The sequence below is a fragment of the Colletotrichum paranaense genome (genome assembly GCF_030867605.1).
Source record: "Colletotrichum paranaense strain IMI 384185 chromosome Unknown Scaffold_6.1, whole genome shotgun sequence".
Classification (NCBI taxonomy): Eukaryota; Fungi; Ascomycota; class Sordariomycetes; order Glomerellales; family Glomerellaceae; genus Colletotrichum; species Colletotrichum paranaense.
The window spans coordinates 722,357-747,844 of NW_026848964.1; the positions used below are offsets into that span (position 1 = coordinate 722,357).

General features: G+C 53.5%; 11 protein-coding genes across 11 annotated transcripts; 4 read left to right on the forward strand and 7 right to left on the reverse strand.

Moving 5' to 3' along the window:
- Nucleotides 1-21: 21 nt before the first annotated feature.
- Nucleotides 22-4,106, forward strand: CPAR01_07857 (uncharacterized protein; the record flags this gene model as incomplete). The annotated part of the gene is made up of 8 exons (XM_060492126.1): nucleotides 22-515; nucleotides 567-1,255; nucleotides 1,313-2,102; nucleotides 2,158-2,501; nucleotides 2,570-2,630; nucleotides 2,688-3,310; nucleotides 3,409-3,756; nucleotides 3,832-4,106. 8 exons carry the CDS (start codon nucleotides 22-24, stop codon nucleotides 4,104-4,106), a joined length of 3,624 nt encoding a protein of 1,207 aa, XP_060348496.1.
- Nucleotides 4,107-4,477: 371 nt separating this feature from the next.
- Nucleotides 4,478-5,413, reverse strand: CPAR01_07858 (uncharacterized protein; the record flags this gene model as incomplete). The annotated part of the gene is made up of 1 exon (XM_060492127.1): nucleotides 4,478-5,413. The coding sequence occupies one exon, from the start codon at nucleotides 5,411-5,413 to the stop codon at nucleotides 4,478-4,480; it is 936 nt and encodes a 311-aa protein (XP_060348497.1).
- Nucleotides 5,414-7,164: 1,751 nt separating this feature from the next.
- Nucleotides 7,165-8,848, forward strand: CPAR01_07859 (oxalate decarboxylase family bicupin; the record flags this gene model as incomplete). Its single annotated transcript, XM_060492128.1, has 4 exons — nucleotides 7,165-7,545; nucleotides 7,650-7,857; nucleotides 7,957-8,342; nucleotides 8,408-8,848. 4 exons carry the CDS (start codon nucleotides 7,165-7,167, stop codon nucleotides 8,846-8,848), a joined length of 1,416 nt encoding a protein of 471 aa, XP_060348498.1.
- A 220-nt stretch (nucleotides 8,849-9,068) lies between these two features.
- On the reverse strand, nucleotides 9,069-10,185 carry CPAR01_07860 (DNA-binding protein; the record flags this gene model as incomplete). The annotated part of the gene is made up of 3 exons (XM_060492129.1): nucleotides 9,069-9,192; nucleotides 9,251-9,853; nucleotides 9,926-10,185. The coding sequence occupies 3 exons, from the start codon at nucleotides 10,183-10,185 to the stop codon at nucleotides 9,069-9,071; spliced, it is 987 nt and encodes a 328-aa protein (XP_060348499.1).
- Nucleotides 10,186-11,114: 929 nt separating this feature from the next.
- Nucleotides 11,115-12,051, reverse strand: CPAR01_07861 (lipocalin-like domain-containing protein; the record flags this gene model as incomplete). The annotated part of the gene is made up of 4 exons (XM_060492130.1): nucleotides 11,115-11,198; nucleotides 11,319-11,413; nucleotides 11,537-11,708; nucleotides 11,797-12,051. 4 exons carry the CDS (start codon nucleotides 12,049-12,051, stop codon nucleotides 11,115-11,117), a joined length of 606 nt encoding a protein of 201 aa, XP_060348500.1.
- A 1,141-nt stretch (nucleotides 12,052-13,192) lies between these two features.
- On the reverse strand, nucleotides 13,193-13,865 carry CPAR01_07862 (isochorismatase; the record flags this gene model as incomplete). Its single annotated transcript, XM_060492131.1, has 2 exons — nucleotides 13,193-13,378; nucleotides 13,458-13,865. 2 exons carry the CDS (start codon nucleotides 13,863-13,865, stop codon nucleotides 13,193-13,195), a joined length of 594 nt encoding a protein of 197 aa, XP_060348501.1.
- Nucleotides 13,866-14,390: 525 nt separating this feature from the next.
- On the reverse strand, nucleotides 14,391-15,811 carry CPAR01_07863 (peptidase family M28; the record flags this gene model as incomplete). Its single annotated transcript, XM_060492132.1, has 2 exons — nucleotides 14,391-15,343; nucleotides 15,397-15,811. 2 exons carry the CDS (start codon nucleotides 15,809-15,811, stop codon nucleotides 14,391-14,393), a joined length of 1,368 nt encoding a protein of 455 aa, XP_060348502.1.
- Nucleotides 15,812-16,501: 690 nt separating this feature from the next.
- Nucleotides 16,502-19,177, reverse strand: CPAR01_07864 (uncharacterized protein; the record flags this gene model as incomplete). Its single annotated transcript, XM_060492133.1, has 1 exon — nucleotides 16,502-19,177. The coding sequence occupies one exon, from the start codon at nucleotides 19,175-19,177 to the stop codon at nucleotides 16,502-16,504; it is 2,676 nt and encodes an 891-aa protein (XP_060348503.1).
- Nucleotides 19,178-19,323: 146 nt separating this feature from the next.
- Nucleotides 19,324-20,238, forward strand: CPAR01_07865 (uncharacterized protein; the record flags this gene model as incomplete). The annotated part of the gene is made up of 3 exons (XM_060492134.1): nucleotides 19,324-19,489; nucleotides 19,738-19,848; nucleotides 19,913-20,238. The coding sequence occupies 3 exons, from the start codon at nucleotides 19,324-19,326 to the stop codon at nucleotides 20,236-20,238; spliced, it is 603 nt and encodes a 200-aa protein (XP_060348504.1).
- A 36-nt stretch (nucleotides 20,239-20,274) lies between these two features.
- Nucleotides 20,275-22,030, forward strand: CPAR01_07866 (C6 zinc finger domain-containing protein; the record flags this gene model as incomplete). The annotated part of the gene is made up of 3 exons (XM_060492135.1): nucleotides 20,275-20,808; nucleotides 20,872-21,244; nucleotides 21,309-22,030. The coding sequence occupies 3 exons, from the start codon at nucleotides 20,275-20,277 to the stop codon at nucleotides 22,028-22,030; spliced, it is 1,629 nt and encodes a 542-aa protein (XP_060348505.1).
- A 103-nt stretch (nucleotides 22,031-22,133) lies between these two features.
- Nucleotides 22,134-24,551, reverse strand: CPAR01_07867 (uncharacterized protein; the record flags this gene model as incomplete). The annotated part of the gene is made up of 5 exons (XM_060492136.1): nucleotides 22,134-22,837; nucleotides 22,914-23,283; nucleotides 23,334-24,023; nucleotides 24,086-24,240; nucleotides 24,491-24,551. 5 exons carry the CDS (start codon nucleotides 24,549-24,551, stop codon nucleotides 22,134-22,136), a joined length of 1,980 nt encoding a protein of 659 aa, XP_060348506.1.
- Nucleotides 24,552-25,488: the final 937 nt, after the last annotated feature.

The window sequence follows — 25,488 nt, forward strand, 5'->3', positions numbered from 1 at the left end:
GGGAAAAGCACGTTGATCAAAATGCTGATTGATCGGCTTGCTATGCTTGACCGCGGGGCAAAGTATCCGTCGCCCGTTACCTCGTCCAACAACGACCGCCTTCCGACGACTGGCGACGTCCACCTGTATGCTGATCCAATGTCTTACAATACCCAAGCGCCTGTGTTATGCGCAGACTGCGAGGGCTTGGATGGTGGGGAAGCTGTACCGGCAGGTCTGCGACATCGCACAAAAGGGAAAGAGGAGGCTCTGGGGATCCTTAACGATGTCACAAATGTCATGGGCAAGACTGGTCTAGGCAGATCGCCGAAACCATCAACTGCTAGCCGTTCTTCGGGTGTCATTGATACATCCTCGAAACGTAAGTTCGGAAAGTCGCGCTACGCATCTCAGCGGGACCTCGAATGGGCAGTCACCCCAGAAACGAAGAAAAGAGAGTACGCAGTCACGCAGCTCTATCCCAGACTACTCTACACCTTCTCAGATGTGGTTGTCTTCGTCTTGAGAAACCCTAGGTAAACTTTCCTATACTCCTTCTTAAGGAATACGCTCATGAATTGATATAGGGCTTTTGAATCTACCGTCCTCGACAAACTTTTGGAATGGGGCTCGGCTTCGATCGACAAATCGCTGAACCAACCGGCTCTTCCCCACGCAGTCATTGTCCTTAATGCAACTGACAACGTGGATGATGATGAATGGAATATTGAGACTGCAACTGCTCGTCTTCTCGATGATATTAGTGGAGCGATTTTCCGCGAGCCCCGATTCGAAGAGCAAGCCAGACTTTGGCAGGCAATTGGTCGAACCATCAACACGACCAAAGACTTACTCGACTGCTACTACGCTTCTATCACCGTGATTCGAGTCCCGTCTCGTGGTCGCTACATGCTCATGGACGATCAGATGGGAAAGCTCTTTGAGCTGATCAACAAAAGATGCCAAGCGTCTCTGCTTACCAAGAAGCGTGTTCGGATGCTGGCCACTGCAGACAAGTTGCAAGTCTACCTCCACGCTGCTTACGATCATTTTTCCCGCGATCTGGATACTCCTTTTGACTTTGTCAAAGAAGCGTTGAAACATAACCCCATTCCACAAGATTTCAGTGGCAACATCTTGAACTTGGCGATCTCCATTGGTAATAATTCGACAAAAATTTCGCAGAATGGCGGCGGAACGCAACAGATCTTCGAAAACATGGTGCCGATGATATCGTCTTGCATTATGCTCGACTCAGTTCGCCAGAACATTCTGGGTTAGTAGCGATATCTCTCTCTGGTCTTTCAAGTAAGGTAGTATTGACAATCTACAGGAACCCCTGTGAGACTTCTCGACGACGCGTACGTGGATTTCTGCAATGTTGCCCTCGAAGGCTATGCAGATTTCTATGCGCCATGCACCTTCTCTCATCCCAAATATGGAAAATGCTACAACGTCAAGTTTGGACACGATCCGAAAGGTCACCAAAATAAACATGGACGTATATTTGCAGCGGGAAATTATCAGTCAGACGTTGACCTGCAAGACTTTGCGGGTCAGTGGATTGATCAAATTCGAAATCACCTGCGTCAGCTTCATGCCAGGTTCCAAGAAGCCACCTCACGAGTGCGCGAGCAGAGCGAGCAAAAGGTCGCTGCTGATCTCCACAGGTATCAACTAAACGACTTCTACTTCTCTTTGGGTAATGTAGGGGACTTTATCAGTCACTCCACTTGCTTTTCGTGTCTAAGAGAGCTCCCTGAACATCCATTGCCCTGCGGTCATGTTCTGTGTCTACCTTGTATTCAAGCCTACGGTATCAAGGCTCATACGACAGTTGAGATGAAAAGGTGTCCTCTTCACGAAAGGGAAACAATGTGGGAGCCTGCATGGACGGTTGTGGTCAAACCACAATTTGCGGGCGCTCGGGTACTGTGTCTTGACGGGTACGATGCCCCCTCAGCTGCCATTCTTCCCGAAATAAAGCTTTGCTCACTAGCTGACGTTTCGTATAGTGGTGGAGTCCGAGGGATTGTAGAGCTTCACGTTCTCAGAGCCATTGAAAGAGTCTTCGGTGAGAGACTCCCGATACAGCTTTTTTTCGATCTGATTGTCGGTACAAGGTATGCTCGTCTCATTTTGGGGTCGTTACTGGAACTTACCTAACCTTGGCGATAGCACGGGAGGAATTATTGCTCTTGGACTAGGAGTCAATAATTGGTCCGTGGAGGAATGTATCAAGACATTCAAACACCTTTGTGCAGACGCCTTCAGGCCACGCGAATTGTCGGGCATTCCGCTGCTTGAGAAGCTTGTCACGATCAATCACGGAAGTATCTACAAGACCAAACCATTTGAGGCTCTTCTGCGGGAGAAGTTCCAGGATCGGCCACTCTTCGGAGGAGCCAACGACCATAGCCAGAGCGAAATGCTAACGAAAGTGGCTGTAACCTCGACAACTTCTATTGACCAGCACTCAGTTATTCTCACGAATTACAACAGACCTGATTCGATGGATGATGGTAAGTACTCCCCCCATGTGCCGCATGACTCTCTCGGCTCGCATAAGATACAAGACTAATTGAGGCAGAGCTTCCTTATCGGCTCTTTCGATCCAACGAGCCAAGTCAAGAGTTCAAAGCATGGGAGGCGTAAGTACCATAGACTCCATGCTAAAATTCATGGTCTTGAAACTGAACAATGAGAAGGGCTCGAGCAACATCCGCTGCACCTCCATTCTTCAAATCATTCACGAAGGCAGACACCAAAAGTAGCTACCTCGATGGTGCGCTCTACCATAATTGCCCAGTACTCGTGGCTCACCATGAAAGACGAATGATATGGCCCGACATCGCCGACACTGTGCCTGACATTCTCTTATCCATCGGTACGGGAATGAACGGTCTTGATAATGAGAGCCAGTCTACTGCCCATAGAACGGAGATATTGAAAGGTGGCGAGACCGTGACCAAGCGCAAGAGAACCTTCTTACCTGTACAGCTAGCTCAAATTGCTGCCGATCGCTTCGATCGAATACTTTCCTGCAACGCGATATGGTCCGATTTCAAGACTGATATCCTATCGCAGAACTCACATGTGACCAGAGATAGTCACCGCAGACATATCCGTGTCAACCCTGACCTGCGGTTCAAAGTCCCCCGTCTAGATGCGGTCAACGAGTTGGACAGCCTAGAGAGAGCGACAAAACGGTACCTCAATTTGAACCGGGGCAAGATCAAGGAAATCGCACACAGACTGGTCGCAAGCTGTTTCTTCTTTGAGAAAGATGTGGGATCAGTGAGACAAGTGAAAGAAGGTTTCGAGTGCACAGGTAAGCATATCATGGATCCTGTTTATAGACTTTTGACCTTGTGGCGTTTTGATGGCGCTTGAATGTATCGTTACGAAAGACTGACATATGTACCGAAGGCCGCATCCACTGCAGATTTGCCAATTCGTCCAACGAGATGAAATATCTAGGCGAATTCCTCCGCACATGTCTGAGAGGCGACTTTGAACCATATTTTGTCGTAGAAGAGGCGGGGACGCTGCCTGACGATGCCTCGAAGATACCCATGCCGGAAGCAAACATCACTGACATGTATCTCCGAGGCACATTCAAGCTCAAGAGGATTCGTGTCGTGGTCAGCAAAGAGTTATCAACCACAAACATATTTCTGTGTTTGCGAACGGAGCTATACCCCCACTCCAGCAACGCCTTCCTCCCAATCAGTGGCTTTCCTAGAGAGATGATGAGCGAAGACAGCCAGAGAAAGAGTGAGTTCCTTTCAGTCCGGTTGGTGTCAATGTTCACAGGCAACATGAGTGGCTAAACAACTATTCAATCTATAGCACAAACGCCTCGTTCAAACAAGCTTCTGAAGAGTGTCGCTGAGCTTCGCAAGGCGAATACCCAACGGTATAAAAGTATGAGGGAACGTACTGGCGCCGTGTCAGGAATACATGATCATTTGCATGACTCTAGTTCCTCCTTAAGCACCAAATCGCGAGCATCAGGAGATTCAACTCGCTCAGCTCCAATGACTCCAAGCGACGTTGGCAAATGGTCGGCAGCGAAAGACGAGTTGCTGAGCCCTGAGAAGTTCATATTTGAATTGGAAGCATAGCTGGTTTGCTAGGAGCTTGGTGTTTACCCAGTTGAAGGAAGTTGTCGAGTAGGGGTTGGCTTGTCCAAAATTACGAAAAATGCGCAAACAGAACAGAGGCGGAAGGGGTGCAGAGTCATAAGAAGAAGATGGAAATAAAGAGGACCGCTCATTCATTCAGGTTTGGAGTAGCTCAGTTCTTTGATTCATCGCTGCACACGTTATAACATAGTTCAATAGTTCGTGTTATCTATATGCCACTGCTGAAGTTTTGCGGGCTTGAGTCTCGAGATCGAGCTCCCCGGGCTTGACTTTCAAACCATCTAGCCAGCAAGTGAAAGGGAGATCATTTTTCAGATGGCGGCCTACATACAGTCCAGTATACACTTTATCTACTCTTCGTCCGAAGTCGGTTCACCCGGCCAGAAGAACCACGACAAGACGATGAGGAACTTCAAGAAAGCGGCCGTCCACAGAGCGCCAGCAATTCCCAGGGAACTGTGCGCAAACAAGCCGCCGCAAATGGCACCAACAAGAAGCAATACAGGCGCGCCAACTCTTCGGTTCCGCTCAGCATTGTGAACGCTAAAAAGCTCAGCGTCAGAGAAGAGGTCGCAGTAGATACTTGTCAATACAACGCTGGTGAGCGCGTTATACTTCAGCGCGCGGCTGGTGACAGCCTGACCGCAGCTCTGGAAGGCGATGAGGGCAATAGGCACCAGGACGTTCCAGGCGATCTCGTCCTTGCCGGCCGCAGGACCAACGGTCAGGATGACGGCGGCGGCGACGCAGAGGAGGGTCTGGGCGATGAAGGACGCGCAGAGGACCCAGCGCTTCTTGGGGGAGAAGAAGCGGTGGAATCGGCTGAAGAAGAACGAGCCTAGACAGAATGAGATGAGCGAGGTGGCGGATTTGATCCAGCGGGTGGATTCGGTGGGCGCGGCGAGGCCGAGGCCGATGTAGACTGTGTTTCCTGTTTTTTGTTCCGTGTCAGTACTGTGGAACGCGAAGCTTCGGGCCGTTATTGTGGGTAAGGAAGGCTTGGAAGGGATCTTACCTGTTTGCATAGACACAAAAGAGCCCCAGATGGAGATGGAAGAGCTATCGAGTAGGCCGGTGATGATGTAGCATGCCAGGAGAACCAGGTCGGCCCAGTCGCGCTGCACGTCTGTGGTGAGCTTCTTTCGCAGAGACTTGGAAGCTGGTTTCCGGGCGCCGCCTCCGCCGCCAAGAAGGGGTTGCTCTTCATCGGCGTGGGCATGCGAGTCGCCGTTCACGACCGGAGCCGAGTTGGTGACGGAACCGTAGTTGCCGCTCGTTGAGCTCATCTTTGCGGTGTTGTCGGTGCGTCGTTTCGATAGGGCGCCTCAGATCGCGACGTAGAAAGGTGGTTGAGAAGCAGTAGCTTTAGCTTCACTGAGAATGGGATGCCCCTCGAAGAGACTGGAAGCTCTGACCAAGTGACGTTGGTTGGCGAGGAACAATGCGGATATAAATAAACCTCTCTCTCTCAAGTTGACATGGATGTGCCGAGGATGGGGAAGAAAGACGGCCGGTGGGTGCTGACGCGCAATGTTTGTAGTATCCGTTAGCACTTTGCAAAGACTGAAGAAAAGCCCAAAGGCCAGAAACTCGAGCACTTCGGATCTGCCGTGGTCCACCCGCGAAAAGTTTCCAGGTTTCCAGCCTGGTTTATATGGGCCAAAGGGCGGAAAGCAATGCCGAAGAAAGCCAAGACCAAGAGCGATCTATCCCCGCTCGTAAATCTCTCGGCGGACGGTTCTCACGGATTAGAAAGATGCCATTCGACGGACCGGGTATGATCTGTAACTTTCGGGCCTTTAGGGGGCGTGGGATTCGAGCAAAGAGAGTGAGGGGGAAACGCGAGAAGCTGGGACAAGCATGAGCAAGCCCATCAGAAATAGCCTTGAGGGACTCGAGCTAAGCTCAGTCAGAGAAAGGATATGCAGAATGTCACTGCAGTCACGCAGTGAAACCGGGGGCCTGACAACGCCTGGCCGCGGAACCAGCTTTTTCTCCAGGATCTCCGACATATGCCCCGTCCAATCGATGGTTCTGGAGTTGCATTGGGAGCAAAGCTCAAGGCGCAGGAACCTGCGTCATGGCCTGCTGCAGACATCCCGCCAACGTCGCAGCGAACCGAACGATGGAGAAGAGCTTCAGCAGCTCACCTGAAAGGCCAATTGGGTTTCGTTGAGTGAAGAGCTTAACCGCCAGGCCACCTCAGTGCGTCCAGATTCTCATAATAGACTAATCAAGTAGTCTGTTACTCCTCCTCTTCCCCTCCCTGGCCCTGGTCTACGGCAAGCGTTCCTCTCTTCCCCTGGTACGCCGGCTATCACTGGGGAGGCAGGTTGACTGGTTCATCCCCGCATGCGCAAGACGTGCTATGCCCATCGCTCTACCGCGTTTCAGCCAGTGAGGGGGAGCTTTTGTTGAACATTCCATGCAAGGTGGCATGCAGCAGCAGCAGCAGCAGTGCCAGCTCTTGAAGCTGCTTGGTTTGGCAAGGTACCCTACTACCTTGCCATTGTTGCTACAGCTGCGGGGGAGCTTGAGTCTCGGGGGTGGTTCGGCATGTGCGTCGACGGATTGGTGGGTGTGTGGCAGACGTGGGATTTTGGTGTGTGGTGTGTGTCACCGTTCGGTTCAACCTGCAGACTGCAGCGATGGGCGGGTGAGGTGATGCGCCGATGACTACGACGGAGGGATGGTTCCCTTTGTAAGCTCTCCGTGCTTACGTACTACGAGTTGGTTGCGACATTGGCGAGGCCGAGGAAGAGGTCAAGGCATTAGTATTGGCATGGCTAAGTCGGATGATGAGCTTTAGAAAGGGGGTATAAAATAGCCTCTGGCTCCCAGTGTCACGAGCTGAACGTCTTACTTCTTGAAGACTTTTATTCTTGTGTCTTATTCTTAGCCATTGAAGAAAGAGAAAAGTCAATTGTAGACCCAATTGACCCCATTCCCATTCTCTGCTGCGAGCTACCCTCTTGGCACATCGCATACCTCCAGTCCCGTCGCATCGATCCCCATCACCACGAAATCTTGGCCCAGCATGCATCTCACCCAACCCACAGCAGCCAAGCTGTTGCTTCTCTGGGCGTCAGCCAGCGAGCTGTGCTCGGCGGCACCGCACTTTGACAGCCCCCGTGAGCGTCTCCTCCGGGGCATGGACATCCCCGCGAGCTACAAGAAGAAGAGCACCAGCAACCCGTACGTTCCGGGCTTCAGGGATCCCAATGACGGCGCCGTCGACTCGGTCGGCGACGGCCTCGACCCGCTTCCCTACCGCAATGGGCTCGGCGCCTCAGTGCTGGGGCCCTGGAACAGCGAGCGCTCGCGCCAGAACCCGGATATGGTGCGGCCGCCTTCAACGGACAAGGGAAACATGCCCAACATGCGCTGGAGTTTCGCTGATTCGCATATTCGAATTGAGGTGAGTACCCAGTGCTTCGAAGCCAGTTGAGCTGTCAGAGTGGCACTAAAGCCACGACGCAAGCCCAAATCCATCCCCGACTAACAACATTTGCCAAATAACAGGAAGGCGGATGGACGAGACAGACAACTGTCCGTGAGCTATCCACCAGCGTCGAGCTCGCCGGTGTAAATATGCGCCTTGGGGAGGGCGTCATTCGAGAGCTTCACTGGCACAAGGAGGCCGAATGGGCGTACGTCTTGGACGGCGAAGTTCGCGTTACAGCGCTCGACTACGAGGGCGGTAACTTTATCGACGATCTCAAGAAGGGCGGTAAGCATATGCCTCCATAACCTTTTCGATTGCTTGCAGCTGTTATCAACATTGATCTTGCGACGATGGCAATGAAAGCTAATAATCAATACCCAATAGACCTCTGGTACTTCCCGTCAGGCGTCCCTCACTCCCTGCAAGGTTTGAGTCCCAATGGCACCGAGTTCCTCCTCATCTTTGACGATGGCCGTTTCTCTGAGGAATCGACCTTTATCCTGTCAGACTGGCTCGCGCACACGCCCAAGTCAGTCATTGCCGAAAACTTCCACCTCGAGCCCGAAGTCTTCAAGCACCTCCCCGAAGGCGAGAAATATATCTTCCAGGGCACGCTCCCGGGCCCCATTGACGAGGAACGGCCCAAGGGCAAGCATGCCAAGAAGTCCCGCTTCAACTTCACCCATAGGATGCTTGATCAGGAGCCGGAGCAGACGTCCGGCGGCGAGGTCCGCATCACCGACTCCAAGAACTTCCCCATCTCTAAGACTGTAAGGAATTGAAACCTCGACACGCTTCTAAGGATGTTCGAGACTGACAATCATGTCCCTTACAGGTTGCTGCTGCCCACCTCACGATCCAGCCTGGCGCGCTACGCGAGATGCACTGGCATCCCAATGCTGACGAGTGGTCCTTTTTCATCAAGGGTCGGGCCCGTATTACCATCTTCGCGGCTGAGGGCACTGCCCGCACTTTCGATTACGTCCCTGGCGATGTTGGTATTGTGCCTAAAAACATGGGTCACTTTGTTGAGAATATCGGCGATGAGCCTATTGAGATGCTCGAGATTTTCCGGGCTGATGAGTTCCGCGATTTTTCTCTCTTCCAGTGGATGGGTGAGACGCCCAAGAAGTTGGTGATTGATCACCTGTTCAAGGATGACAAGGAGAATGGTGAGAAGTTCTGGAACCAGGTGAAGGAGGCCGAGAAGGATCCCATCACCAAATTCCAGAAGGATACGAGTTCCTCGCAGTCGGAGAGAGTGGAAGAGTTGTAAGATGGATCATGTACGCCGTGTAAAATGTTGTATAGGAGTGTAGAATTGTAACATCGCATTTCAGATCAGGTTTCATTGTCCCTTCAATCACAGCACTTCAATTGAAAAAGGTAGTACACTAAACAATAACAGTACACGACGCATCTATACATGCTTTCTGACGTAAAGCAGACCGATCGCGGCGAAGAAGTATGCCTTCTCTACGGCTCCGTAGCTCCAATCACTCATTCAACTCGTGAGCAGACTTGATTGCTTTCGACTTTCCAGTGTCAATGACAACGGCCGGATCCTCAGGATCTCCATCGCGAGACACTTCGTTTCCGCGTTTCGTCGTGATAGACGTCCTAAGTATCGCGTTAGTTCTGTCTTCATTATGACAATGAGACCTCTCGATTGACTTACTTTTCGCCCTTCACGTCAAGGACCTTGCCCTCAGGCTGACCACTGCCCCAGTTCCAGCTGACGGTATCGCCCTTCTTAGGTCCTTTCTTGGCCTTACCGCCGCCATTCTCCTTGTCGTCGCCGTCGTCCTCCATCTCTTCGTCACCATCCTCATCCTTCTCCTCAGCCTCTTCTTCCTTCTCATCATCCCCATTCTTCTCATCCGACTTCTCAGTCGACTTGCCCTCGCCCTGGCGCGTCTGTCGCTTCTTGCTAGACCCGTTCTCCTCGCTAGCATTCTTGCGCTTGTCACCGGCCTTCTCCTCACTCTCGTCCTCGGCCTCTTCGTCAGCAGCCTCCTCTTCCTTGTCATCTTCGGCCTCTGCTTCGTCCTTCTTGGAGCCGTTTTGCTTCTTAGACCCATTCGATTCGGCCTTCTCTTCGTCGCCATTCTCTTCCTTCTTGGTGGACTTTCCATTCGACTTTGATGCGCCATTCTCTTTGCCCTGGGCCTTGAGGAAGTCGTGCCCCCAGTTCTTCAGTGAAGCATACGACTTGCTCTTCTTCACTTCCTCGGGCGACTTATCACTGTTCCCCTTGGACTCTTGCGCCAAGTGTCGCTTACTGTTGTTGCATCACTCGATTAGCTTCTAACTCATCTCATGCTTCGCCCCGTTCTCGCGAAAGTATACTCACCAGTACGCCACGACCTTGCGCATGTGCTCAATCTGCTCATCCGTGTACTCGTCCTCCTTCTTCTCGGGGTTGGCTCGGAGGATCTCGACAATCTTGCGCCCGCTGTCATGTCCGACCGACTCGCCCTCGCCCTCGGCGTCGTCCTTGGGCCAGCCCGCGCTGTTTGAGTCGTCCGACTTGAGCCAGGACTCGAGGTCCTCGGCCGTCATGTTGACGTACTCATTGAACTCGGAAATAACCTCTTCCTTGGCTTTAACCATTGTTGCGGTGGTAGTGTGAAATAATGGATGATATAGCAGTCGTGGTAGGGTGCAGCTACTGTTCAAAGTTTCGTATATGACAATGATCAATTTCACGTAGTAGTAACAACAGCAGGCACTCGTGAGCAAGGCGCCCCTCGCAAGGAGGACCCGAGAGCTATTTGAATCAAACTCAATTCATTACCTCACTCATCAGCATCCCGGTCCTTGACCTCCGCTCTCAGTCCTAAGCTCAGGTCCAGCCTTTCCTATTTTCTTTTTCCTAGTCCTCTTCCACAATTCATGGGTGCCCACAGATGCGTTCACACAAACACAGGCCGGACGCGGCCACATTCGTCATGATGTCTCGGGCTGAGGGTGGTGTCGTCATAGAAACCCCTTGCATAAGTGGCACAACTTACGCCGTGGGCGCGCCTGGAGGTCGCACTGGTGCAACATGGGGGAAAAGTCAATGAAGTTTATGGGGTCATGGTGTCGAAGCTACAGCTCCAAGCTCCAAAGTTTAAAGGTGAGCTGATAGCTGAGAGCTGGAGCTGGAGCTGAGCTCCGGGGGCTTGCTGTGAGATCTACGGCCATTGACCAATGACTTAGAAGCCTCGATTATGAGCTCTGACTTGTTTGTCTGCTTCAACATCGAGGTCTGAGCACATACGGTCAGTTCTCACATCTCAGTTCCCCCAGTTTATGTATCCGCTTGCGAATGTCACCGGCTGCGACACTGACATTGACAATGACACGAGACATCCGGCATTTGCATGGAATTTTCGTCTGTTTTTGTAGAAATACCACTATTTTACCTTTGGCCCCAAAGACCGCTCTTGGACACTCGAAGACCCAAAGTCTCACCTCAATTCTTCCGTTCCAGGCCAAGCGCCAGGCACAGATTCTTCGCGATCCCCAGATGCAGCCTTTGGCGCATTCCCCATATCTCATGCGAACTGGCAACCGGTCTGATCCGTCTTGACAACGTCTGCAAGATTCGAGCCGAGCTGACCGGCGCGCGCGATCCAAGCCTGTCGAGAATTTATCCCGTTAGCAATTGCATGCGCTTACATTACTGGTTGCAACGCTTGCGGGAATTATTGTACCATCCCATTGCACTGTATGGGAGAGAACAGAGAGGAGAGACTTACGTCGAGGACCGCGTCCTCCGGGTTCCGCTGGCGACTGAGCACGAACAGAGTCGTAAAGTTGCTAGCCTGCACGAGCGCAAAGTCTGGGGTGTAGTCTGTGCAAAGGGAATCACATTGTCAGCTTGTAAGGACCTTGACAAGGTTTCGGCCCCAACGTGGAAGAGCAGCTCTGTGCCTGAGTACGCTCTCCCACAATTATAGGGGCGCATTGCGCGTACCTTGAACAATGTAATTCGGGCCGGCGCAATCAGGCCCGGGCTGGCCGGGGAACTGAACGCGAAGGACACCCTTGGCTCCGTACGACGGATCGGCTGGCGCGGCGGTGCCTAGGATGTTGATGGCGCGGCCCCCGGCTTCGCAGGTGTTGTTCACCTTGACGGTGCCGTTATCCTAAATAACGAATAATAGTTAGACCGTCACACATGCCCTCAAAGACAGCTACTCAAGTCGCACAGAATGGAGAAGAGTGTGTGCGCACATTGAGAGAGTACTGCGCAAAGATGCACTTGCACCCGGCAGTGAAGGGTGCAACGGTGCCGGCGACCTGGTACCAACGGCCGAGGTAGGAGTCGAGGTCGAAGGCGGCGTCCGGGGTAGGGTAGAAGCATTTTCCGTCCCAGGTAGACTGGACGACGTTGGGGATGCTCGGGGAGGGCGAGGTCTCGTTTGTGATGGCGACGGCGGACGCGACGGCTGCCCAGGAGAGGATCGTGGAGAGGGTGGACAATCTCATCGTGATGGCTTCGTCGGGGTCAGATGTCTAATAACTAGAGACAAGTCTAATAACTATGGCCGTCGCGAAGAATGTGTGGCACTTGATATTGAGTTGCAATGATAGGGTGATGCCATCGCGAGTTCATCCCATTGTGCGGCTGCTTATACCTTTTATCCAATTCATCTTCCATCGTGGGGCCGTCGCAAGACAAGAACAAACAACAGTTTTCTCATATGGTGATGAGCGCGCCAATGCTTCGCTCGCAGAACTGAGTTGTCCGAGGTCCGAATCCCAAGCTGTTAAACCCGCCGCTTTGCCCTTGCAACTTTGTGAGTATTCGAGCTATTCAGTGGGACATTGAGAGCCCAACAGCTTGCTCCAGCTGAGCAGCACAGAGTGGTGACGACACTGATGCCTCTTTAGGCTATGAATTCGTTCTTCGCCAAGTCGGTTAGCTGCGCGGCCCTGCAACGATGGAGTTCCTGTGGGCTCTCATAACTCTTCCTCGGCACTCCATGTTTGTTCTTGAAGAGCGCAACCAATCTCCCGTCAGCATTCGAATTAGTAGCGGTTGCTGTGCCTCTTTAGTGGGCTTCAACAGCTCTGGGTACGCTGCACCGATCGTCAGGGCCTTGATAGCATGGTGCCGTTTTCTCCGCACTATGGCACCGCCAATCGGCGATTTCAGCTATGGATCTGAATTTGGATGGTTCGATGTTTCTTCTCGGAAGATACTGAGCTAGTTATCGATTTGTTTTCTCGATGCACCTTGAGAACCGCACGGCTGGGACCGGCTGCAGAGATTCAGGCTCTAGATAGGGACTGGTGGAAAGAGTGGTGGCCCGCAGTGGTCACTGTCGGGCCCGAACAGACAGGCCCTGTTTACATTAGTACAAGAGTGAGTGGAACGGGTTGAACGAGCTCCTTCGCAAAGATCGTTGTTAAGAACGTCACCGATGGTAAAGTTGAGTTGCAGCTATTGACCTGTCCGTTATAAAGTCTTACTTTCCCTAATCGTTACCTGGACTACTGCTTCGTCGCCATGGATTTAGTTGTGTCTTTCCCAGGCCGCTGGAAGTCAGGTGTATAGCAGACCAAGTATGTGTAACTGTCAAGTTGAACCAACAAACTTATATCATACTTCAATTCCTCAACAAGGCTAAACAATGTCTTTGCTCTGCACGACAGTACCAAAAGCATCACCAATCTCACTCAAAGCAACCCTGACGAGCTGCGCTGCGTCGACGCCAGGAATATCACGATCGCCGACCGCATCCTCAGCAATCAGAACGTCAAACCCACGCTGGTCAGCTTGCCTAGCGGTAGTAGAGACACAAACGTGAGCCTTGAAAACCACACATCAGCATGTAAACTTATCATCTGGCAAGGGTAAATATTCCGCATGTGAAATGCGCCAGACTCACCATGTACCCAGTCAACACAACCTTCTTCCCCCTCGCTCCCAACCCCTCCAAATGCGCCTGCAAATCCGTTCCCGCAAAGGAGCCAGGGAACTGCTTCCTGACAACCTTCTCACCATCCCTAGGCTTCAGCTCGTCAAACTCCTCAGCCAGCTTGGTTCCGGGCGTAAAGAGGGGAGCGCCTTCGGGCGTATCGTGGACGACGTGCACGATGCTGCTGGGCTGACCGGCGTCGCGGTACTTCTGGAGCAGAGCGGCGATGGCCTTCCGCGAGGAGGCGACGTCCCGGACGGCGAGCTTGCCTTCTGCGTACTCATTTTGAGCGTCGATGATGATGAGGGTGCTGTCGGTGGGTGACGCCGTCGAGGGCGGGGCGCCGACGATTTGGCGAAAGGATGTTGCTGAGGCCATCGTTGAGGTGAGTCGCTAACGTTTAGTATGAAGCTGTATTTGCCAGAACCGTTGAGTTCTTAAGTTGCGCAAGACTAGGAGAGTTCCTTAGCTTGGTGAACGAAGAGAGATCAAGGTCAACTTCATGAAGTTCTTCAGCTTAGCTTGGTCAGCTTGCGATTACATGTGGGAGCCGAAGGCGCTGGTTGTCTCCGCACTTTGTCATTGAGTCCCCCGCAATTTGTCATCGATCGCGTTATGCATATTCAAGCTGTTGTTGACGCCATCAGCTAAGGGTCTTGACAGGCTGGGTAGGTGAGAGCTCTTCGGAACTGGCTCGGAATGCGATGAGGAACTGGCCACAATGCGGAATTGGATTCCTCAAACTTCAAAGGTACTCGTATATTGAACAGGAAATCAGCGGTTGTCATTTAACTTGCTCGAATCCCTCCACGGCTATCATGACTCTCTAAGGCACGTCATCAAAACGATACCATCACCAGAACGTGGCTATCATCAATTTATGGTCCCCGTGACGACCACCGTTTACCTCCACTTGTTATCCCACCCAGCCTGCTCAATAGCAAAGGCAATGGCCAGCTCAGAGAACCTCGCCATGTGGTCAATAGAAAACACCCCCGTCTCATCATCGACATCCATGGTATCCTTTTCCGTGTGCACATACGGGTCGAACTCGCCAGGGAATCCACCCGCGACGGGGTTTCCCTCGGATGCAAACGTAGCAGGGAACCCGAGCTTGGTGTATGACATGTAATCCGACCCGGCGCCAGGCATGAGCTCGTAGACGCTCGTCGTGATGTTGATGTACTCCTCGCTCAGGTCCACCGCCCACTTGGTCAACGGTGCGTCCGCGTCCGTCTTAATGAAGCCAATGGACTCGGTAGCGTTACGCGCGATAAAAGCTGTCATGTCGAACTCCATCATGGCGCCAATGTTGGCACCCTCCTTCTTCTTGTAGGCTGCAACGGCCTGGCTACCCAGCAACCCGCCCTCCTCGGCCGCGTACCAGTGGAACTCGACGGGTCCCTCCTTGGGCACATAGCCGCTCGTCGCGAGAACGCGGAAGGCCTCGAGAATGCTTACGGTACCGGAGCAGTCGTCGTCTGCGCCGGGGGCGGGAAGCAGAGGGAAGAGGTAGTTTGCCGAGTCTTGGTGGGCGCCGATGATGGTTAGGGGCTTGGAGAAGTCGCGGACCTTGGGCTCGAAGCGGGCGATGATGGAGGATTGGGGGAACTCGTGGGTGAAGTACTCGAGCGAGATGTGGGCGTGGAAGGGCGACTGGGCAATGATCGAGGCGACGTGGTCGTGCAGCCAGACGGAACTCTCCTCGCCGGTGACGCCGCCGTAATATCTGTTGTAGTAGCTCGTCATGTGCTTGAGGACATTGTGCATGTTTGTCTGGTTGACTTTGGGGAAGAGGGGCTTGATGAGGCTTTGGTGTGTGATCTTGGGAAGGTCTGCGGTTGCGACGGCGTCAGCTGTCCGTATTGTACGAGGAGCAATCTCGACGAGTATTATGAATTGGACTCACTGGCTTTGCCTGCAAAGGTGTTGACGTGGTCGGCGTAAAGCTCCTGGAAATCAGTGATGTCGCGGAACTTGCGTCCCTTGCGCCGAAGACGAAGCTTATCGCCCTCGGTCATCCATTCTGCCATTTTCTCGCCATGAACATGGATGAGTCTCGGCTCGGCAAGCGTGTCCGCCATATCGGGCTGAAGAGAAACGAGGGCGTCGACGGGGTCAGCGTATCTCTTGAGCGCCGCGAAAATTACGTCTTTGTTCTCGATCGTGAACATGGGGGCCTTATCCCAGCCTAAGGTCGCGGCAACATCGTTTATCGTCGATTCAGTAGCGGGAGCGAGGACGCGCTGGTCGTCGGGGGAGCTGAGCACGAGCTGAGAAGAGCCCAGCAGGAGGAGCAGTTTGGCTGAGAGGGAGTAGCGCATGATGGGCAGCTTCACAAATGGGCAATGTCGATGGAAGGAACTCGAGGAGAGAGCAATCCTCAATGGTATATGAGAAGAGGAGGAGGAGGGTAAGCTTTAGTTTATCAGAAAGATGAGCAAGTGGTTAGCGAGTAACCGAGCTGGGAAGGTCACCAGCGGCCGCAATGATGCAATTCTACAGCACGGAGATCCGTCAGACGGTCAGAGTCAGAGATAGCAGGGGTCCGTCGCAAAAGTCCCCTCCTCAAAGTCCCCAAAGTCCCTTTGGATGGGTGCATTATACGGTAGTCACAGCTCCAAGTCAAGGTTTCTACAGCAACAAAACGGCAGTCCACCTGAGCAAACACTCATAAGACGAGCTTCGAGAGATTTTCGCAACCTTGGGTATGGCAATGGTACAAGAATGCAGTGGAAAGACAGCTGACGCTTATAGAAGCCATGGCAGTTATTACTAAAAAAAAACAACCAAAGGTTAAGTTTACGTGGCAACAGATTTGTATTGTAATGATGGTTACTGTGAAATGCGTTTACTCACGAAGTATTCAAGTAATACGCGGGCTAACTAGCAGCCCGTCTTACAGTGTCGCAATCCCGATATTCAATCATGCCGAAAGTTGTGTTGCAAATTACAAATCGATCAAGAGCTCTATTAGAGGCACATCAAAGTCAACCTTGTCCACTCAAACGACATCACAGTCCAAACTGCGTCAACTGAGCTTTGGGAGGCCACGCCTCCCTCAGTCCCGGAGCCAGACCGCTCTCAAATACATGACTCCCAGACCCAACCGTCCTCTCCTCCCCGCCATCCGGCAAAGAAACTACGGCAGATGTATTCAGCGGCACCGTCAGCTCTAAAATAAAATTCTCATCTGTCACAAGCTCCCATCGACTCCGAACCAAGCCGTGCGGGCTCAGGTACTCGACGCTGGCATGCCGCAGGTCCCCTCCGGGCCGAGGCCGAACCAGGAACCTCTTCCACCCGGCCTCGAGCGGCGACAGCCCCCCAATACCGGCGTGCATCCAGTTCGCGACGCTGCCGAGAGCGTAATGGTTGAAGCTCGTCATCTCGCCCGGATTGATTGTCCCGTCTTCTAGCATGCTATCCCATCTCTCCCAGACTGTGGTGGCACCCATGCGGATGGGGTATAGCCACGAGGGACACCCCGTCTCTAGAAGCATACGGTATGCGTGCTGGACGTATCCTGTCTCTGACAGCGCGTGAAGGATTACGGGCGTGCCAGCGAAGCCGGTGGACACTCTGAACTTAGAATACTGCACCGACCGCGCGAGTCTTGCGGCTGCGGCTTCGCGTTGGGCGGTGGTGTCGTGTAAGTCAAAGAGTAGGGCCAGAGCCAGCGCCGTCTGGGAATCCGCGACGATAAAGCCTGCTCTGGTGATGTACTTGTCCTGAAAGAGCTGCTTGAGCCGTTTGTGTTCAATAGCGAGTTCCTCAGCCTCAGATGGAAGATTGATGATGCTGGCGATCTGGGAGACGATGCCGGTGACGTGAACCAGATACGCGTCCGCGACGAGGGTGCCGTCCGTTCTAGCTAGACCTGGCTCGGCGGGCGGCGCATTGGGATCAAGCCAGTCGCCCAACTGCCAAAGCGAAGAATCCCATAAACCGTCGTCCCCGCGCTTGATGGACTTGAGGTAGTCTCTCATACCCGGATATGTCTCTTGCAAGACGCCCGCGTCACCAAACCACTTATACAAAGTCCAAGGCACCAGTACAACAACATCATCCCACACTGCCTGCGGCACAGAAGGCCAGGGCCCGTCCTTCATAACATTGGGGACCACGAGCGGGACAATACCACCGGCGTCCTTCTGATCTAGGAGCACGTCTCGCATCCAGTTGCTCAGCATGCCCGCACAATCGTACAGGAACGAGGCCGTCGGGCTGAAGATTTGGATGTCGCCCGTCCAGCCCAGGCGCTCATCGCGCTGCGGACAATCTGTGGGAATAGAGACGAAGTTCCCGCGCATGCTCCAGACGACGTTGTGGTGGAGCGTGTTGACGTCGTCGTTGGAGCAGGAGAAGAAGCCTGTCCGCTGCATATCTGTGTGCATGACGACGGCGGACAGTGAGTCTAGCGTCACATCGTCCCAGCCGTCCAGCTCGACGTAGCGGAAGCCGTGGTAGGTGAAGTGAGGGGACCAGTTCTCTAGGACTCGGCCGCCGCCGAAGATAATCGTATCTGTTACCTTTGCCGCTCGGAGGGGTCGCGTTCCGAGTTGACTATTTTCAAGGACCTCCGCGTGGCGGATGGTGATGCGGTGGCCGTCTGGCTTTGCGAGCTTTGGGATAACGAGTTTGCCGACGAGATTCTGACCAAAATCGACGAGCGTCTTGCCGTTGATGTCTTTGAAGACTTTGATGGGTTTAACGGTCTCCGTCGTACGGACTGGTGGAGAGGATGCTGCTATGAGTGTGGATTTCGGAAACGGTAGCGTCTCGACGGGGGTCCATTCGCTGTGGTCGTCGTGATGCCAGTCGTTTACTTCGAGACCGAGATCGTACGTCTCACCGTCGTAGATGTCGCTTCCGACGATTGGTGAGGACCTGCACTCCCATGAATCGTCGGTCACAAGCTTCAAAGCTGGTCCTGCTCTATCGTCGTCGCGGATCTCGAGCTGAGCTAGTACACCGATGCGGTCGCCGTAGAAGCAGGTTAAGCCCTCGCCCCAAAGAATTCGGCCCGCATACCACCCTTCGCTGACTTCCACTGTGAGAACGTTCCGTTGTCCAGGCTTTAGGAGATGCGCTACATCGAAGACCTGGTATTGAATGCGATGTTGGTAAGCAGTCCATCCGGGGGCGAGCCACTCGTTTCCGATGCGGTGGCCGTTGAGGTACGCTTCGTATAAGCCTAGCGCTGTGATGTAGAGTCTGGTAATACCGCCGCCTTTCACATCGGGGGAGTCAAATACTTTACGGAATCGGACCGGCCGGATTCCCCGCTCATCTGGGTGTGGAGCGGTACGCGGGGGCGTGGTGATGGGCGTAGCTTTCCAGTCATCGAGGGAGAGCAGAGCGGTCTCTACTGTCGCCTCCGAGGACCATCCAGAGTCCAATCGGGCATTGTCTGAGGTCCCGTAAGACTTGACGACGACTATCGCCCTTTCGCCTGTTGCCAAAGGAGTGTCGGGCCACGGAACGAGTACTGTCGAAGCGCCCTCGATGTGGAATTCCCGGGCTGGCGCAGAGCCACGTGAGATTTTGATATCGTACGATGTCTGCTGCCAATTCTTTGCTATAGGGTCGGACTCGACGCGCCATGAGACGCGAGGGGTAGGAGAAGAGACACCAAGTCCAGTGGGATGGTGCTCGAAGCGCAAAGACGTGATCTTGAGTTGAGCCATCTTCACATTCTGGGCAAAGGGTGCAAGTGTATGTACTCGATTTTTAGGGACACACAAGGTTTAAATCAGCCAGAATTGCTCTCCGGGCTTTACACCAACGGCCTCTCCTGCAGGGTCCCGCCAAGGGGGGGTAAACGATGTTAAACATGATCCACGGCCCCCGGGGATCGGCTCGTGGCTTCGGCTTCCCCTTTGGACTCAAGAATTCGTCGAACCCCGCGGCCGGTGACATCAGCACCGAAACCCCGAGGTCCTGGCCCCGCCGTGCCGGAAAAGTTGAGGCCGAAGACGAAAACACATCGGCCGATGCCAGTACAGACTCTCACTTCTAGAAACACACTCTCATATACGAAACCGTTGAGTGCCAAATTTAAGCTATCAGAAATAAGTTCTGGCCAGGGTTACGAAAAACCTATTGGTGTTCTCTCACTATGTGAGCTCCAGACGTTCATAACGCAGTGCCAAGGAATCACATCTGGATATTGTAGAACATGAAGCCCGATCAAGTCGATCCATCGCAAGTATCGAAACCCCATAAGATTCTTAACGTCACGTGTTAGTTGCACGATCTGGCGATGTTGCGAAAGATACGCTCTTCTTCTCATTGTCTCTCACCGACACTCACCTGAACAACCTCTCGGTGACCCCCTCTCACCGACATGTCGGTCTAGGTCCGTCCCTGAAGACTTGAACGCACCATAGGGAGTAAACACCCCCTTTCTAAACCCCCCAAAGGCCAATCATCAGCGGTCGACTTCCCCGCAAGTTCCGCTAACTTGGGTTCCCCGCAGCAATCAATGCGCCCATCTCCCCCCCAGGGTTCGGCGCACTTAGCCATTGGACGCCAGCAACATCCGAAATCCGCTAGTCGGGCAATTTTCGATGGGAGCAACGCAGGAGAGAGCCCAGAGCAGGTCACAGGTGAAGAGGAGATCCAGTCCTTTTTCTCCTCCCGCATGACCTACCGAAACCTTCCGATCCATGAGGTGGGCTTTGGCCGATTTCACAATACTTGGGTTGGGCTTCACTTCCATGTGTTCAAGACTGATTTTAGCCGGTGAGCAGTTGCATCAACGCCATCAACTACGTTTCTCACAATGCTCTCGCCCATGGCTAAGGATGACGAATCAACCGCGACACCCTTCGACCGGGTAGAGAACACAGGCTCTCAGTCTCAGTCACAACCTCAGTCTCACTCTCACTCTCGCTCGCGTTCTCATGCACAATCTCACTCCCAATCCCAAGCATTTTCACACTTCGTATCAGCCGTGACACCAGCTGCCTCGTCAACATGGGGCCTCGGCGAGCCAACACCCTCACACCATCTCTCATCCGAAGCATCAACGTCGCCGGCCGAGTCGTGGAGGCTGGATGAGTTCGTCACCGACCCCGGCTATCTCGCCTACCAAGAGGAGCTGAGATGCCTCATCTTCAACACGGCGCAAACGGCAGCTCCTACGCGAGAGGGGACGCCGGAGGCAGCTGATGGCGGCTTTTCTGCAGGGGGCTTCGCGGCGCCGGGTACCATCTTGGGCGACGAGGGAGCCGCGCGACGGCAGGCCGGCCAGATTCTGGGGACAGGTCGGAGGTTGGAGTACTTGAAGAACTACGTCGGAGAAGTCGCGACATGGGTGAGTTTGCGTCACATTTAACTCCTTCATTACACCGTTGCCTATGCTCATTCTTCACAATAGCTCGACATGTTCGACAGCGACAGGGCTTTTGGCATACAAGTTCCTGTCCTTGCCCGAAGCTCCCCTGCACTCCTCTACGCCGTCCTCGCCCTCTCGGCGCGACAGATGGAGCGAAAGGAGGGGAAACAAACATCGTTCGACAGCCTCGAGCTGTACCAGGAAGCTATCCGCCTACTAACGCCATTACTGCAATCACGAGATCAAAAGATCATTCCCATCTGCACGATTCTATGCTGTCTCGAGATGATGTCTGCCAGTGCCCAGGACTGGAGAAAACACCTCGAGGGGTGTGCCGCGCTTTTTGAATCATTCTACGTTCACGGTTTCAGCGGCGGACTACTTCAAGCTGTTTTCTGGTGCTACGCACGAATGGGTGTGTTCCAACCCCTTAACTTCTTACTTCTACAAATGAATCTTCTCGCTAACACAGTCACCAGATCTTTGCGGTGCCCTCATTTCTGATGGAACAGAAAGCACCCTTCTCACCCCCTCAAAATGGCTCCCCGACGGCGCCTCGCACAACGAAGCAAGTGAGCTCTTCCACCAGTCCGGAACTCCCGACATGCACGCCAACTACGCCGTCTACCTCTGCGCCAAAGTCTGCGAGCTCGTCGCCGACAGGACGCGCTACTTTGAACTTGGCGACGCAAGCGGCTGCAGCAGCCCTGATGAGCTCACCGAACGTTGGGTCCGCCTTTGGGAAGACCTCCAAGCCTGGACGCGCGACCGCCCGCCAGAGCTGCTGCCAGTCCAGAGCATCCAGAGCAGCCCGTTCCCTCAGATTCTGTTCCTGCACTGGGCGGCCATCTCTTCGAATCAGCTTTATCACACGGCCTGTACGCTTTTGCTCGGGTCCATGCCACGGCCGCGTAACCTCAAATTGAGTGGCGTCACTGGCTCCGCCATATGGCATGCGAAATGCATCTGCGGTATATCGCTCGCGAATCCGCACCAGGGCTGCTTGAATAACGCCATCCAGCCCCTTTGGGTCGCGGGTCGACTTCTCAGTCACAAGTCGGAGCACGCTCTTCTCGTGAAGCTTATCCGCAGCATCGAGGCTGTGACGGGATGGGGCACGTGTTGGAGAATCGACGATCTGGAGGCCGCTTGGGGCTACAAGGTCCGCAAAGAACTCAGGATCGCGGACATGGCTAGGTGATATCATTTTCATTATCATGATGATTACTTCAACTGCTTGTGTGGTAATGATCACCTTGGCTAGAAGGCGACGCGGTGCGCCCGCGTTCACAAAGTGTGATTATCTACATCAAACCCCAATCCTCTCGAACTTTCGTTGAGAAACCGTCGACGTTCCATCCAGTTATGGATTTAATACGATCAAAGCACCCCAAAATCGCCTTTTGCTGAGGCTCGTACGTCATCCGCTGCGCCGCCAGATATAATGACGCGACCAAGCAAAGATCCCAACTATCTCTCCGGTCATTATTCAGCGCGATCCCACAGACGCGCTGAGCATGCCAAAGCGGCGACATGGACGAAGACGACGACTTCTTACCCGCCGCCGTCGCCGCCTGCAACGTCCGTGGTTTGTTCTGAAGCAGCAGCAACATGGCCGTATGATATAGTTGATTCGCAAAGACCGCGGCCCCGTTGGTGAAGAGGACGACGGGGAACAGCGTCTCGTCGCCGCCATCCATCTCCACCATGGGGCGAAATTCCTGCGCCCGGTTGGTGTACCAGGACCCGAGGGCGTCGCTGAGCATCGTCCAGCGGTGGACGGGCGTGAGCGGGACGCCGCCGCCGAGGTCGAGATCGGCTGGGGTTTGTGGTGGGAAGCTGCCTGAGCAGAAGTTGATTACTTTTGCGCAGAGGAGGAGGGGTTCGATGGTGTATTGAAAAATTGTCTCCGCGATGGTGGAGGAGTTCCACTGTTGTGGGATCGGGTTGTAGGATAGATGTTCGGGGATCGAGATGGGAGCCCCGGTTACGAGTGCGGCTGCAAGTTCTACTCTTTATTAGCCTTTGACTAGCTGTGGTGTGGCTCATACATCATGAAAGGGATGTTGGAACGGCGAGTATACCTAGTCGAACCAAGACTGATAATATCGAAACGGTCTTTGGAGTTGCTTCCGCCAGTGCCACATTCCAAAAGTTCTGATCTATGCTACCTGACAGGCTATTCCAGCTGCTGGGGATATCGGAGATGAATTGGCATGCCGTAGATAGAGTCAAGTGGACCAGATCGGTGTCGTTGATGACCGGTCCGCTGAGCTGAAAAGCTTTCGCCTCAGCCAGAGACTTGAGGTACCCGACGTCGCCGGATACGATGCGCAGATCGGCCTGCTGTGCCGTTGCGGCAACGGCAAGAAGTGAGTGAAGCACCGATTCGGATTCGATGGCGAGGCGAGAAACGTAGAGACCAAAGGTTTGTCCCATATCACACAAGTCAAGCTGCGGAACAATCATTATTAGCAATTCAACGACCAAACCCTCATACATACAAGGCTTGGTGTTGGACTCACCCATGGCGCGAGCTGATACCTAAAGTGACGCAACAGCTGCAGCAGGCGATCTTGCGAAATGCCGCCAGCAGCAGACACGCCAGACCCTCTCCTCTCCCTCGTTGAGTTCGGCGACAGCGACATCATCTCTCCGGGGCTCACCACACCGATACTATCACCACCAACAACCGCATAGGACCCGGAGCCATGATCAGGCGACTGACCTAGCCCCGCTGGCCCTTCGTTTCCGAGCGACAGCAAGACATTCAAGGCCGTCTCGTAGGCAGCGTCATTATTTGGTGATGGCCCCGTCAGCTTCCCCGTGATATCAAGATTTCGCACCGGTGATGAGAGGCTCTCATGACTCCCGAGGCTACCCAGACTCTGAGGTGGCCGCCATTGCTCGAGCGGTGGGTGCTGGCGGCTGTGATTCAGCGTCGCGAGGCTCGGCTCGAGAGGAGATGGTTTAGTCGTCGCCGCTGGCGATGGTTCTGGGGGTTGGGTATCTGCGTGGAAGGTTATCACCGTTTGCGTTGGTGTTTGCGAAGGCGGCGGTGGCGGTAGAGATGACTGGTTGCTGTTCAGATCGTTTGCGACATTCCCGTTGACTCCATGTTGCTCGCGCGGCGGAGACGATGCATGTAATGACGGATCTTTGGCGGCTTGTTTGGACGACCCGGCACCTACGAACTAGATCTATGTGTAAGTCGAGAAACACTAAGCCGGGTGATGGTTCCTAGTAGTTTACGGACCTGAAGGCGTGAGTATTTTGGCGTTGTCGCATCGGGCACCTTGGGCGAAGGTGACACCGTCAATGCATTCTTATTCAAGAATGTCAGTCTGGGGCCGTAGTGGCACTCAAAGTTTCCGTCGATGCAGCGCTGACATCGCGGCTTTCCTTCATCGCCTACATTTGGTCAATAAAGAGTGTCAACAGTAACTTGATGAAGCGTCACCGAGTAAACATAGCTAAGCTGCAGTGTCATGCGACGTCATGCCAGCTCTGCTCGGTGAGATAACATCTCAGTGGGTCTTGAACAACATTTACGAGCATTACGAAAAGAGACATGGAGAAAGTGAGAGAGGCTTACATTTGCGGCGTCGGACCCGACATTTCATACACCCCGTCCGCGTCCTCTTGTGCCTCTGTTTCGAACCTCCTGCTCCTGCTCCTGCTCCAGAGCCGCTTGCTGATACTGAATCCGTATCATCCGTCATTATCGCAACCGGCTGCTATGTTTGGGGTGCTTGTTGTGTGCCCATGGCTGAAGAACGGACAACGGCGGCTGGAGGGGATAATCTTGTCGGATTGGGAAGGCGGAAAAGGTCCCCAACAAATAGTGGAGGGTTTCCCGAGGTACGGGCTCGACTCCAGGAACTCTGGGGCTATGGATGGGGAAGAAAGAGCTTTGCTGGAGTCTCTGGAGAAAATTGGTGTGTGTGGAACAGGGGAAGGGCGGGTTTACAGCGACAAGTCGGGGCTCAGTTGACGCGAGTGCGGTTCGGGATAAGCGTTTGCAGGGACAATGCTGTTTGTGGATATTACCCGTGGGGTTTGATCACTGATGGGATGATTCTCATGCTTTGGCGAGTGAGACGACGTTCAGTAAGTCTGCGGTAAATACGCGACGAGTCTTAAATCTGAGATTTACTCTGGCCGACATCTTCCGATACGATCCGTGTATACTTCTCTTGAGTCTGTATACTAATAACCACTAGACACTCAGCTCACAATCCCCATTCAACTATGAGGTGGACGGCAGAGAAGCTCATCTCCTTGAAGCGGGCTGCTAACCCCTCGTGGAACCCAGTCGAACACGAGTCAAACCGGGGGACGCTAAGCGCGGGGATACATGCCCTTTTCTGATTTCTGATTCATCAGTGCTTAGGATTGCCAAATCCGGTAGGCTCTACCACCTTGCCTCTCAGTCTCAACCCCTCCATGATGATGCTCAGAAGAACAGCCGGAGGGATGGGTGCTCTACTGACGGAGGCGGGGTTGTGTGCGCTTTTTGACTGAGGGCGGGGTCAAACGCAAGAAAAAAAAGTAGAATCTTGTCACAGAGAATATTAGAACTCAAAGCTCGTCATTCTAGAGCAACCTCATCTCATACATCACGCAACTTCTCTTCCTGTCACTCTAGTATCTATACCC